The following is a 15,112-nucleotide window of genomic DNA, read 5'->3' on the forward strand; positions in this document are numbered from 1 at the left end:
ACAGCAGTTGTTGGCTGTATACAATCAGTACATGACCGAGCCAATATGAAAATGGGTCATGCATTCAGTGTATGTTCTAAGGATTCCCAGAGATTACATACAGAAGACTCTGCCTCGACTATCTTGGTCCATAAAGTATTTATTACTTTTGCTCATATCTTATTGGTCAATGCTAACACTTTGCTCCTTCTGTCCTTAGAAATTTTGTCCTTCTGTCCCAGCAACTCAGTGAAACATTGGACCACCTCCACTCTATGCACTGGAATATACACACATTTTCAATGTGTCTAGAGAGACTATTAGTGCCTTTTGTCTTCAACTTTTTTTATTGAGAATTTTCTGACCTTTGAAAAATAATATACACAAAGAGATAGATTAAAACTTACAAATATTTACTATAAAACACAACTTGGGTAGGTGATTCTCCTCTTTTCTGCAGATACAGATAGCTTACCACACTCAGTAGCAACATTTTAAATTTAAGCATGTAACTTAAAAGGCTCCTTGGCTACTTGCCAGGGTGATAGAAAACATACCGAGAAGGCACAGAGGACCTTCTCTACACGGGAGTGACTGGGTGGAGCATCTATCAGTGCTCATCACCTGGATCTCTGTGGCTGATCTGGCTGGCTTGGAGGATTTTCCATTCATCCTCTGTTGCTCCACATCTCCTTTCCAAACCCCTCCCTGTATCAAAGGGAGCACTCCCTATTCCCAGAAGTGGGAACACAATCAGCCTGAAGGTCTCTCATTCACTGTGTGTTCAAAGCTTGCCTTTAGCAAAGGACCAGGGAATGAAGATGTCTTGAAAATTCACCTTGTGAAGTCAAATCAGCTCCTTAACTAGAATTAAAACTGCTTAGTTGTATGCAGGCATGCAGCACATCATTGCCCGTTGAAAGATCATCAGGAGAGAGTAGGTGAAGAAACAAATGGTTAGAGATGATTGGAACACCTGTATCCTACACATTTGATTCTAGACTTTGTTTCTGACCCCCTATTTTAGAGAGCAAACTATAGAGTTGTTTCTGCTAAGATCGTTTTGACACACACATCATCAGCATTGACATTCAAGCCTGCTATGTCCTTGTCACATACCTACTTTCTGTCTCATCTCAGGCCACTTTCTTGCACTTGTTCTGTCAGAGTCCACCATGAACGTTTAATATTTAAAGACTGGGGTCACTTTTCAGGTTTTAGTTTAATGGTAACCATAGCACACATGCGTATTAATTATTGATAGCCAAGGCACACTGCACATCCTTGGGCATCTTCTTTTCTTTCACTGTCACAGGAGGGCTACCATCTCTGGAATTCAGCTCTGCTGTTGCTGTGGCAAGGGGGATGAACTGACAGCAGATCCATAATGGTGTAAACTGGTTCATGTGGGTGGAGGTGACCATGCTAAGAAGGGAGACAAAGCCAGAAACTGACAGGCCACGGAAAGTCCGGTTTCGAATTGCCTCATCTCACAGTGGGAGAGTTCTGAAAGAGGTCTATGAAGATGGACAAGCACCAGGCTCTCTGGATTCTGAATGTGCTAGTATCTGTGCCATAGATGGGCTAAGTGACTCTGAGGGACAGCAAAACGGCCACATTGGATCAGAGGATAACGAACAGGAGAAAGATCAGGATAACCTGCTGGTATTAGCCAGGACAGCCAGTGAGAAGGCTTTTGGCACGAGAAGAGTCAACATTTTAAGCAAAAATGGTACAGTCAGAGGCGTCAAGTACAAAGTGAGTGCTGGCCAGGCTCTGTTTAACAATTTGACCAAAGTGTTGCAGGTAAGTCATTATACACTTTTCTGTTCTGCACTCTTCTCCTCACCCACCATCTCCACCCCTTTTAGTTCTCCACAATGGAGTCAACGTCTCCTTCCTCCAAACTTCAGGAGACACTCTCCATCTAAGCCGCTGCGTGAACAGCTACCCATTAAAGACAGGCTCAGTGTCCTTTGCAAACTAGATTGCCTTTGCATAACCAAATTTCTGACATGAAAGTGGTCTCCTCTGATGGGTGATGACTAGCATAGAATCTCTGTTTCTTAAATGAGAAAGAAGACAGCAGATTGTGGTGTTTGAAGCATTTCTACAAGACCTAGATGTTCATTTCTTTCTGATCTACCAAGGTGTTGACAATAGGTTCTAAATGTAGGCATTTCCTGTGGTTAGCTCGGCTTCTTAGTACTTGAATTGCTACATGGATTGACGGTTTGTTCATAAAGCTGTTATTTAATATTAGTGCTTTTATTTGCATTTGTTTATCAACCTCTTAAAGAACTGTCACTTATGAACAAATAACATAAACTCCAAAGCCTACAAGAGAAACTCCAGTTTCCTCCCTCTGTCTTCACCCTAATAATGTTACAAGTGCACAATTGAGAGGCAAAGAAAACTTCAGAATCAAACTTTACAACTAGATTATCTTAATTATCTACTTTCATACTTCTCTGTGCATAGCTGAGTGAACAATTCTATGAGCATAAACCAGGAAAAACTTTTCTGATAATCTCATCTACCCCAAACTTGAAAGTAACCAGCATTTGCAATAGCAGAATTTGGCATTATCTTTAGTTTCATCACTATCATCACTGTCATAAAATGAATATTCTTGGTCTCTCCAGGGAACACAGGTTAAAGGAGCTTTGGCTTTGCACCATGACTTCCAGTTGCCATACACCAAGGGGTCCCATTCATTTCTCTGTAAGAACAGTACTTCTGTGTAATAGGAGCAGAAGACTTATGGAGTAGTGTGTAGAGCGAACAGATTTGATTCCTTGCTACTTGATAAAGAATGTGCACATCACGAAAAGTATCCTATATCTTGTCCTGCGATGATGGAGATGAACAGGTTCCCACCGGTACTTCTTCACAGTACTGAAGAAGCACAGAGGTTAACAATGGTGGCTAAACATTCCATCACACCCATTATCACTACCAGGTGTGACTTCCTGGGTCTGTATTTTTCCATAACTTCTGCAGAGTAAGCAGCAAACTTCCTTCATGTCACCATAGCTCAGTAACATGAAGTGATATTTCAGGGAGGAAAAAGTGAGTGGCCAGTTTCTTAGACATGTGGTTAAGGTTTCGATATACAGCCTGTCTGGTGAACAAGGAACTATGCTTGAAGAAACAGACATTTCTTCCTGTTTCAGGTTATAAAATCTTACAGCACTCAATTTGAAACTTAAGAAGCGCTAAATAAAGACAAAACCACCCAATGGACATGTGAGACTCTTGGCTCCCTCTCTATTATTTCCTTGGGTGACTAGTCCTGTGTCATAAAACACTGGCATAACTTTCCTAAAATTTCAGCTGTACAAGTTGATTAGATGATATTCCCCACCCCCCTCGTTTTTTAACCTTTTGGTAGTACTTACTTAGATGCTGGCCTCTAAAGTGGATGTCTGAACTAGTTTCTATTCTATTTGTTACTTAATTGGCACCTCAGAATACCAGATCATGGAGGATACACAGTATCAGTCCAGGTGATGGAAAGTAGCTACAGGAAGCAAAGAGACTGTGCCTACTTGGTGACCAGGAGGACTTATGAATGAGGAGTGGTGTCCAGATGAATCATTCAAGTATCTTCAGTTGGTCTAGATTATAGATTTTCAAATTCAGGACTGACTTTTTATTTATCCCCCTCCCTATAAATATCAAGAAGATAAGGCTCACTGAGACTAACCTAGAAATCTGAAAACCTACAATTTACTTTAGCCTGGAAACATGTATTGGTTATAAACTCTCAATCTAAAGCTTAGAGTTTACTTCTGTTGGAAGCTCTTTTGCTTATTCTCACATTCATCAAAGTTTGAAAACAATTCAGTGACTGTGTAAAATGTAAATTTATCTGGGTCCTTAGGGTAAAATAAGATTCCTTCCCATTGCTTATGCTCTCAATATTTAATGGGAAAAATGAAGGAGGCATGCATAGGGGTGAGATTTTGATCAGGTTAGGTTACTGGGAAGATCATCTGGGAGCTGAAGATGAGCCATGTTTCCTAGTCATGGCTAAACTCATCATTTGGTTGATGTAGGACAGGCCCACGGGTATTACCAGTGCAGTCTATGGTGTGTGCTTCTCTTGAGCACTGGCAAGCCTATTCTAAGTATATTTTTCTATCTAGTATTGTGATTTCACTCCCAATTATTGGAAAAATTTTACAAAACTTCACTACTTATTCCTTGTCTTCCCCACACCAAAGCTAGCCATATCAACTAGAAAATAAATCATAGGAGTGCCGAGTGACACACAGCTCTTACGGCCCAGTGTTCTGGGTTAAATTGAGATAGTCTTTGCTCTTAACTGTAATTTTAAATTGTCTACATGGGGCTCTGTGATACAGATGATTAAGATTATTTAGGCTTGCCAATATATTGTTATGGGTCTATATTTTAGACGGTTATCATTCCTTGACCTTATCCTCAAGCTATGTTAGCATATTCTAGCAGAATATACCATTTTAGTTTCCATGATTTTAATTTTACACTTATCCAAATTTAAGATTATTAAAGAAAAATGACTCTAAAGAAGGATCTTGAATACACAGATTCTGTGTGCATGTATAAATTAATATCTTGTTATTATAACTCTACCTAGAAGCATTTTAAAGTTTTAAGACACAAAAGTGATATGTTGGCATAGCAATTTGCATCATGCACAGAGCTTTCTTGTATATTTACTTTTACATACAAGTCTTATGAAAGAAGCAAGAAAATTATTAAGTCCCCTGTGATAATTAAAAAATGCATCCTTACTCTTTCATAGTAGCTTATTGTTTCAATGCATGCAATTCATTACTGTTTGATAATGCATGTTTTTACTGAGATAAATCAAATCTGGTTCAAAGCTAATAATACATGAATTCTTACATCTTTTTCCTCTTTTAAAAGTATAATACCAAATATAAAAATTTTATCCTTTCATTGTGAGCTTATAAATTTTATAATCTTTGGTTTTCATGTATGGAAAGTCTGTAGAAAAAAAGATAGAATGTATTCAGTTTTAGCAGTCTATTAAAAATTATCAAAGACATTGTTTTTAATTGATTAAATTGTCATGAGATTTCAAGGTTTTGCCTCAAGAAAGTGGGCAAGCCAGATTTTCAGATGTGTCCACTAAGTCAGAATGCATGATAGTCAGAAGTTTCTGAAAACACTTTTACCTATCTGTGGTTCATGGATGTACGTATGTCTGGGAATGTGCTAGCCCCTGGAGTACTCTGGGTGACTCTGTGGTCTTGATGGCCTATTTATAGTATGTTCTCAAAGCAACAGTAATAATATTTCACAATGATTAAATGACTCCTCAACACCAGGCATTACTGGAATTACCTATGTACATTGATACACATATATTCTTCACAGGAATCTTACCAGGCAGCACAAACCTTAGCAAATGAGTTATTTTTAAATTCATTTTTTACGCGAGAAAAATTAATTCATAGAATTTAAAATGCCATTTGTCCAGAAAAATTATTACAGACAATTTGTGTGGATATACTGTCTTCTTAGTTATCAATTATTAGGCAGGAACCCTAAGATAATGATCCCAAATATTTTAGGCAATTACACTAAGAAAACTCTTGACTTATTGCCCCCAAACCAGACAAAACAAGACTTCCAGAATGAGCTGGTGCTGATGATATATAACTTAAAAAATTGTAGACTGATAGACCTTAGAGTCCCATGTTCAACTTTTCTTTTCCCTCACCCTCCAACCCCCCAAGACAAGATTTTTCTGTGTAGCCCTGGCTGTCCTGGAACTTACTGTGTAGACCAGACTGGCCACCAACTCATAGATCTAGGCAGATCTAACCTTTGCCTCCCAAGTATTGGGATTAAAGGCGTGCGCTACCACTGCCCAGCTGGTTTTTTTTTTACTCTTGATAACAGACACTGGGCAAAACCTCAGTGAGCATCTTAATTATACTTTCTTGTACTCAAAATGTTGCGGAAAAATAGGAGAATAATCATCATGTCCATCTTGAAAATAATTTTTAAGAATTATTTCCATTCACACCTACTTTCTGGAAAATGTTAGTGAGTTAAGTGAACTCACATGATGGTTGTTTCTCTATGTTACATCTTGGAACTTGGAGATTTCCTATATAGGCTAGTGCTGGAGTTTGCATGCAGGAGTGCTGCTGGCTTGCTCCATTCTTCTCTCAGCTACAGGTTCTTTTTACTAATGTAAAGACATCCATTGCATACTTCCAATGAAGCAGAGGGCTTGTCCTTAATTGTCAGTGCTGCATTGTGGAGGATGATCCAAAGCAGGCTCTGAAAGAATTTATCTATCAATCTGGCTTTACTTTCCATCTCTGTTTTTTTTTTTGTTGTTGTTGTTGTTGTTGTTGACATAATATTTTCTTAAATAGTTCATTTTTAACTTCCTGAATGTTTATCTTTTTCTCCTTTTGGGTTATTGTTTATAGATCATCATTCCATTTCATCTTTTTCTTTTTTTTTTTTCTCTTTTTCCTTCTAGTTGAGCTCTACCTTATAGACTAAAGACTATAGGTTAATTTATGTAACAATGACTTTTAATTCTGATCCTACAAGTCTTCAGATAATTAGCACTTGCTTATCCAGTTTCTGTGAATATTGTTGAAATTAGCTCTATCAATATTGCCCACTTCCCTCACTTTGTGAGACTCTTCTTTACTGGCATGACATTTTAACTTGTATAACCTTGGTTTTGGTTACACGAGACATTTATTGAGACATAAATAATATATAATATAATCCACCCATTTACAGTGTACCAACAGATCCTTTTAGTGAGTTTACTAAGCTGTGCATCCATTATTTACAAACTATTTAACAGTGTTTTTATCATCCAAATGTAAAATACATGAGCATTGGTCCTTATTTCTCTCTCCTCCCTTCTGCCTTTCCTTGCTATATGAAATTACTTATCGAATTTCTGTTTCTGTTGCCTATTCTATTTCTAATGCATATTCTTGCTATTTAAATATATTCTTCCTTTCTATTTAGCTGTAATCATGCATTTGTTGGCCAACAGCTCCACATTTGTCAATACTTGATAGTTACTCAAGTGTCTGCTAACTACTTATTATTCTACTCTCTGGAAGGTCAGCATTCTATCGTCCACATATGTGATCGCATGTTATTTATAAGTGCATTTAGCTTAGTTTCAGCTAACCTGAAGGGCCATCAATGTTGAAATTTTTCATTTGTTTAAATAGTAGAATAGTATTCTATTATCAGTATGCCACATTCTTATATTCATTTATTCACTAATGGTGACTTAAGTTGCTTACATGGTTTAACTGTTGTGACTAGTGCTGTAATGAACACAGATGTATGGATAACTCTTTGCTTGGGGTATGTGTGCTTTATGTGCCTGGAGTTGAGGGTGTGCATTCTATGGCTATTTAATAGGAATTTCTGGGAATATCTCTAAGGTCCATTTTGTCTAGAGCACAGTTTAAGTATGTTTTCTTGATAATTTTGTGTATGGACAATCTGCACTTTGTGTACCATAGAAGATAAAAATGGTGGAGTCCCTCTCATCATTTAATGTGGCCCAACTCTTCCTTCATACCTATTAGCATTTGCTTCATACTTCCAGGTCTCAGGTTTTGGGCATATAAACATTTACAATTGTTGTCTTGTTAAACTGACCTCTGTGTTATTATGCAATTATCTTGATGGTATTTCTTCACAGTTTTGGTGGTAATGTCTACTTTATCTGATTGAAAATACAGCTCCCCTTGCTGTCTATTAGTCTCCATTTGTATGGAATATTTTCCTCCATCCTTTAACTTTGAGCTGACATATTTCTTTACAGGTAAAGTAAGTTTCATTCACACTCCAAATGATTGAGTCTTAGTTTTGTTTTCCAATCCAGGCAACTATGTGTGCTTTTTAAATGCAGAATTTAACCCATTTATATTCAAGTTAATTATTGGCAGACAAGGAAATACCATTGTCATTTTGTGCACTATTCTGAATTGGTTTATGCTTGCTTCTGCCATTTCTTTGTGGCTACATGATTTTTCCTTGAGTAGTGCATTTTTACCCATTGATCTTCAGTTTTTTATATATCATTATAGGTTTTTGCCTTGTGGCTACTATGATACTTACAAAAACATGTAGTTACAACAAACATTTTAATCTAAAAGCAATTTAACTATGGTCATAAAAATATCCCATGTTTTTACTCTACTGCTTTTCCCACATTGAGGTTTTGATGTTATGTATATTTAATTTATAACACTTCATATTGTATATTCCTTAATGAATCATTGTAGTTATAACTATTTTTTCTTTTGCGGGTATATGTATACATGCACACACATACACATACATGTGTTTGCAAGTGCTCATGTATGGCATGTGGGGGCCAGAGTTCAACCTTAGGTATTCCCTCATGTACTGTCCATCTTGGTTTTTTGAGACAGAATCTCTCAATGGAACCAGTGCTTCATTCAGTTGCCTATGCTGGCTGGCCAGTGAGCTCCAGATATCCACCTGCCTTTGCCTATCAAGGTGGGGGATTGAAAGTAGAAGCCACCATGACTGGCTTTTGTATGAGTGCTGGGGTTAAACATACATCCTCATGCATTTGTGACTCCCTTTTCTTTAATAAGTTTGCTTTTTGAATTTCATATTAGGATACATTAGAGAATTCTAAGTTTGATTTAGTGTTAACATTTACCACTAGCATTTCCTTACAAGATAAGCTTAGCAATGAGCTCTCAGTTGTGTGTCGGAGAAAGTCTTTGTTCCTCCTTTATGTCTGAATGACATACTTTCAGATTGCAGTGGTTTTGTTTGGCAAGACTCCATCTCCCCTTCAGTAGTTTGAGTGTGTAATCCCGCTCCTCATGCCATGTAATGTTCCTGCTGAGACATTTGACACATAGGCAGTTCTTTGGATGGCACTTTCTTTATGGTCGTGCTTTCTGAACCATCTCTTGGAGTCCGGACATTGATAGCTTGATTGGAATGTGGCTTCTGGTGCTTTTATTTCAATTAAATGTGACTGATGTCCTTTTCCTTTTTTGTACCCTGATATTTATATCTTTCTGCAGGTTTGGAAAGTCTCATGCTATCGCTTCTATAAGTAAGCCTTCTATTCCTATCCCTCCTCTTCCTTGAATGCTAACAGCTTGTACCTTTGCTCTTTAGATGCTATACTATAAACCATTTAAGCTTTCCTCATTCTTTTTCATTCTTTTTTCTTTTTCTCCTCTGATTGGAAAATTTCAATGTCTGGGTTGCCACCAGCCTGCCCATCCAGAATCCCAGGCTAGAATTAGAAAAGATCTAGTGCCACCAACGAATGCCAACAAAGGTTCCAAGAGGCCGTCATCTCATCAAATGAGCAGGCATCAGCATAAAGACACTTGGAAGATGAAAAACCAGAGAAACACAGCACCATCAAAAGAAACCAAGAAAACTTCAGAAACTGACGAAGATGAACGGGTGATCTATGAATTGACAGACAAACAATTCAGAATGGTCCTTTTAAAGAAGTTCAGAGAATTACAAGAAAATACAGACAGAAAACTAAGTGAAATCCGGGAAATAATTCATGAACAACATGAGATGTTTGACAGAGAAATAAAAGTTAATCATTTCAAAATAAAAATTCTAGAGGTAAAAAATACAATAAGTGAACTGGCAAATTCCACAACAGTTTTCAACAGAAGACTCGATAAGGCTGAAGGAAGAATCAGTGAACTGGAAGATTGGACATATGATTCTAGACTTTAAGCAAGCATTGTAACAGCTGAGCAAACCAGCCTTTTTTTGATGGCTTGCCCATGCTGAAAGAGTTTCTGATTGTTTTGAAAGTTGTATAATAATAATAACAACAATAATTTAAAAACATTTATTCTATAAAATTATACACTTATATAAATATGCCAATGCCTGAGTCATTATTGACTAGAGGATATTTACAAATTATGAATTAAATAAAATATGCATAAAATTTTAATTAAGAGTTTATTTATGTGCACAAATACACTAATGATTTCAAGTCTCCTTTCTCAAGTTTATTTTCTCAATAATCATTATTTCGCCTAACTTTTGACAAATTATACCTTATAACATTTTCCTTGGAAGAGAAATAAGTTATAATTTTTCTCGTCACTTCACAAATTTAATAAACAATAGCAGTATTCAATGTCAATTTCTAAGCAATAAGTTGGAATTGTGAAAAAGTTAAGTTGATCTTTTCTTTTCCTCTGTTTTATAAAATTCTTGGTCTATAACTTTTCTTTGTGGAAAGCCTGTAGAAGCTTGATTAGTCTGCAGTGGAATAGAATAGTGAAAGCCAGTGTCTTGATTTGTCCCATACAGTTTTTGGGAAAAGAGAAGGGGCAGCTAGAGAGTCTGAGCACCAGACTTGTGGGGAACTTGTGGGGTTGTCTTAGGAGTAATGATGAGGAGAGCCAGATGGGCTGCAATCCCAAGGGAAGTTGATGGGTCTAGAGTTTGAGAGAAGTGACTTCATGGGTTAAAGCTAAAAGAGGTTGGAGAGTCCCAGTACTAAGCTATGAAACTGAACCTCCATCCTTATTTGCATATTTCTGGTACTATGGAGTTCACATGCCCTCATGGGAATCTCACGAGTACCTTCCTTTGACAGATATTAGCACTGTGCTTGCATGGCATCGGGAAGAATTCATTACCTCCCCTGTAATAAAGATTTTTCCTGAATTCCTTTCAACCTGTTCCAAATAAACATGTATGTTTGCACTGATCCAAGACTTAGAACTTCATCCTGGATAGAGAGCTATAACTTTGGCTTTCAGGTCAATCAAGCTGATTATATAAGAATTTGGGTTTATAGCATCTATGTTTAGCAAGGCATGAATAATGCTTACTATTCACCTCACTATGCTCATCTTCTATTGGTGCAGAAATGAATCACTGCTAGATTTGTGACTTAAAACAATGCAGAGGTATTACTTTATAGTTACAGTGATCAAAAGCCTGTGTGTTACAGGATTAAATCAAGGTTTTGGCATAGCAATCCCTCTGAAGATCTAGAGAGTATATGACTTTTATTTTACAGCTTCCAGAAGGTGCACACATTTCTTTGCTTTTAGCCCTGTATACATCACTTCTGCTTCCATTAGTACATCTTCTCTGACTTTCTTGTGATTATTCTGGGCTCACTCAAATAGGCAAAGTCTACCTACCATTATTATATGACTTCCCAAAACACATGTGTTAAAGATTTGGTTTCCAGCTGGTGGTGGAAACTGGAGGTAGCAGATACAATAGGATCTGGGACCTTAGAGAAGTTGATCACTAGGAACACTCTTCAGCTTTTTATTTTTCTGGTACTTCTATGTTCTTTTCTTCTAGTTCTAATCATTATGAAATGAGCTTCTTTGCTCTACTGCATTATCTCTGACAGGATGCTTTGTCTTATCACTGGCTGAAGAGTAGCAAAGCCAATGGACCATGGACTGAAACCTTCAAAAAATGTGAGACAAATTAAACCCTTTCTTCTTAAATTGTCTTTCTGAGGTTTATTTGTCACAGCTTATTTACAGATAAACTAATAATGATTAGTGGAGTAATTGCTGTAACTATACTCAGTGATGTTTTTCAGAGTATTGGAGTTGCTTTTCAGAAAGAGCTGGGAAAGGTTTGATAATGTAGACTAGAGTAGTCCAAGAATGTTGTGGGTACAGCTTAATGGAAGACTGCGGTGATCTCAGAAGGCCAAAGTGCTGATAGGAATACAGATAGGAAAGAGTGTGCTCTTGAAGTTTCAGATGGGAATGAAGACTGTTGGGAATTGGACTAGAAAATTCATGCTCCATGGTAAAGAAACACTGTTCATTTAGGCCAAGCCTAAGAGACTTTGTACCTAGCAGCATTTAAAGTCATGGGCTACTTAATCTGGTGGTAAAGACGTCAATGCATTTAGGTAATTTTGTGGTTATGGTTGGTTGCACAAAGCCTGATTTCAGTGAGAATGAAGACAGAAGAGCAAAGTAGTACGACTTTAGATACTTAAAGTTGGGCAAAAAAAAGAAATGTATAAGTTGGGGCCACGGGAGGTGTATGGCTGCTGACACTGTTAGTGCTATTAGAAAGAAATGAAATACCTAGAGAGATGGGTCAATAGGGGCTTAAATTTATGTATACGTTTTGTCCTGTCCATCCTTGTCTTTCTCTTCCTTGTTCTGCTATCAAGAGTGAAGCCATTTCACTCTTCCACCTTCTTCTTTCTGTGATCTTCTCTTAAGCAGGGGTCAGGAAGCAACAAACACAGGTGATGCTGACAAAAACCTCGGAAATAAATCATTTGTCCTTTTAGGCTCTGGTTTATTTTATTTTATTTTATTTTATTTTATTTTATTTTATTTTATTTTATGGTAGCAACCAGGAGTTACTACAGCCACTTGTATGGATCTGTGGTGTATACAAAATCTTTTTGTCATGAAAAAGAACATGCTTGCAGTTTGTGAAGACTACTCTGTCTACTCTTTCTGATGCAGAGGAGATCAAGGTTGTGGAATAGACTAACTTTTTATCTCATAGTGGTTTTGTTTTGTTTTGTTTGCTTGTTTGTTTTTGTTCTACATAGAGGGGTTATTTGCCATATATGTGTCATAGCTACTCAAGAGCAGAATGCAATTCTAAACTTTGGAGATAGGTGTGGGCTGATCAGATAGTAACAAATATGGCACACTCAGGGGATCAAAGCAAACACAAATGGTTACATTCGTATTTTCTACATTGCTTCCACTATCTTGAGAAGTACATGCTTTGGAAAATTTGGTTGTCTCAGAAGCATGAGACAAAGATCTAGATACAACCGATAGTTTAAAGCCATCCCTGTAGAGCTCAGTCTTGTTCAGCCAGATTCCCAGTAATCTTCAGACTCATGAGTGGGCGGTACCTACAGGTTTTACTTCATTCAGTTTGGGGATTTTGAACAGCAGAAGAATATCGAGTATCCTCAGCGTTTTACAAATGGTAAGTTACATATGTATCTGTCTGTGTGCTTGACTTCAACAGTTGGACCCTTATTCCCTAAGCAACCGGTGCCTAATGACTAATATGACTAATTATGCAATGTCAAGGGCATATCTTGATATATGATTTCTCAGAGCTTTTACAGGAAAAGACCTTAAATGTTAGCATCCTATGCCGGTCAACTCTACTGTAACTGATCAAATTGGGGTAGTGTGAAGCCCATTTATTAGCTATATCACTGTACTTTAAAGCCTAATGTTTTTCATGGTCACAATACATTGATGTGATGTTGGCTTCTGACTAATTTGTATGTCTTTTCTTGGTGATCAGATTCATGAGATTAAAATTTTAAATAGAATAAATCACCTATTTTCCATTCTATACACTTGCTAGTTTTCTCTCAGTGTTTATTATGTTCTAGGCATTTGTTGTTCCATATTGATAATTTTGATTAGGAAAAATTATCAGAATGAAACAGCAAATGTCTTGAGAGTAAAAGGAAACAAGTTTAAAGGTAAACATTGGCAATAAGGACTCTAATGTTTCTTAGCAACTATTATTAGACATCAATACAATTAAATTAATGCTATTAAGGAGGGAAGAGAAAACCATGGGAGGAAGAGAGGGACTGAGGATGAATAGCAGCTTTGACAAAGTCCACATGGACCAGGGATTCCATGGCACCCTTATCAAGCTCTTTAAGATGGACTCTGTGCACTACTCTTGCCTTGACTGAAATTTTATTAAGAGTCACTAGTTCCTGCAGGCTTATGTCTCACTGCTAATACTTGACTATATACTGCTAAATGTTACGTGTTGGAAATGCACTTGTTAGGTTAGGAGATGGGCCCTATTATAGGAGTTGTTTGAGTCATGGATAGAGTCCTCATAAATGAATGAATTTTTCTATCGTAGAAATCCATTAACTATCACAGGCATTTGCTTTGCTCGCCTCTTTTGTTCACGTGTTGTCTTTCCTTCCAGCTTCCCCCCAGGTTATGATGTACCATGTGGTCTTAAAAGATAGGGCCACACAATCTTGAACTTCCCAGAAACATGAGCCCAAGCAAAACTTCTTTCTTTCTTTCATAAATTACACAGTTTAAATAGTTGAAAGTAGTGTCAGGGGGTGGAATAAGAGAAAAAAAATTGGTCCTGAGAAAGTCAGCTGTTTTATATATTTTCAGATATGTATATCTGAAAATGTGAAAGAACTTTGTAGCTGGGTAAGAGATGAGGGTTAGAACTATTTGGAAACACATTTTGGAATGACAATTCAAAGCTCTTAAGGGCAGTTTTGGTGAAGGCGTAGAAGACTACAAAAGGTTTTGGAAAGTCTGGAACTTGCCAGAGATTAATTAAGTGGTTTTGATCAGGCCAGCAATAGAATCAGGGAGGGTTATGGCTATTCTCATGATGTCTCAGATGGAAATTAGGGCCACATTGTTGAGAACTAAGATGAAGCTTACTCCAAGTCATGAAGCATCAAGGAGCTTGCTGAACTTGGCTCATTCCTGAGGGCTTTATGGACAGCACAACCTGAGAGAGAAAAAAAAATACTTCTAAGTGATAAAGCCCTCAAAGAATGGTATGGTTTGGTTTCCTCTGACTACAGAGTGCTAAGAGGGTAAAGGAATAACTGAAAGGCATGATTTATGATTAAAATACAAACATTCAAAATAAAAGAAAATAAAGGCAATATTGAAAATTTACAGCCCGTTCATATAAATGATTAAAAAGACAAACATCGAGAAAGCAAAGCAAGGGTATTACCAAAGGAATAGGTTCCTGAAGACATTAGCGTGAACACAGAGATAGATGTTCATCATTATAATGGAAAAGTGGAATCATCTCATCCATCTTACCGGCCATCTCTCCCAATACTTTCTGGCTGCATCCCAATGCTTTTGGAGTGCAGAGTGATTTTTAAAAAACTTCTCTAGACTCTCCATCCAGCTCACCTCTACAATCTGGTGCAGCGCTCCACAGTCCTGGCTTGGCACAGGTAGCCAATGTGCTCTGCCTCAGTGAGAAGAGACGGCTCAGAGAATCTATACAAGGCAATGTCTGGTGGAAACAGGAGTAGAGCCCTGTCATAAAGGCAGCAACGCTGTAGTACGTCCATTGTTTA

General features: G+C 37.4%; 1 protein-coding gene across 1 annotated transcript in view; it reads left to right on the forward strand.

Moving 5' to 3' along the window:
- Positions 1 to 1,401: 1,401 nt before the first annotated feature.
- Positions 1,402 to 15,112, forward strand: part of Grxcr1 (glutaredoxin and cysteine rich domain containing 1) — a 116,111-nt gene continuing 102,400 nt past the window's right edge. The window contains exon 1 of the mRNA XM_021163673.2: positions 1,402 to 1,785. Coding sequence (XP_021019332.2) covers positions 1,402 to 1,785 — 384 coding nt within the window. The remainder of the gene's footprint in view (positions 1,786 to 15,112) is intronic.

This window comes from Mus caroli, unplaced genomic scaffold (assembly GCF_978045245.1).
Source record: "Mus caroli unplaced genomic scaffold, Mus_caroli_1 scaffold_4, whole genome shotgun sequence".
Taxonomy (NCBI): Eukaryota; Metazoa; Chordata; class Mammalia; order Rodentia; family Muridae; genus Mus; species Mus caroli.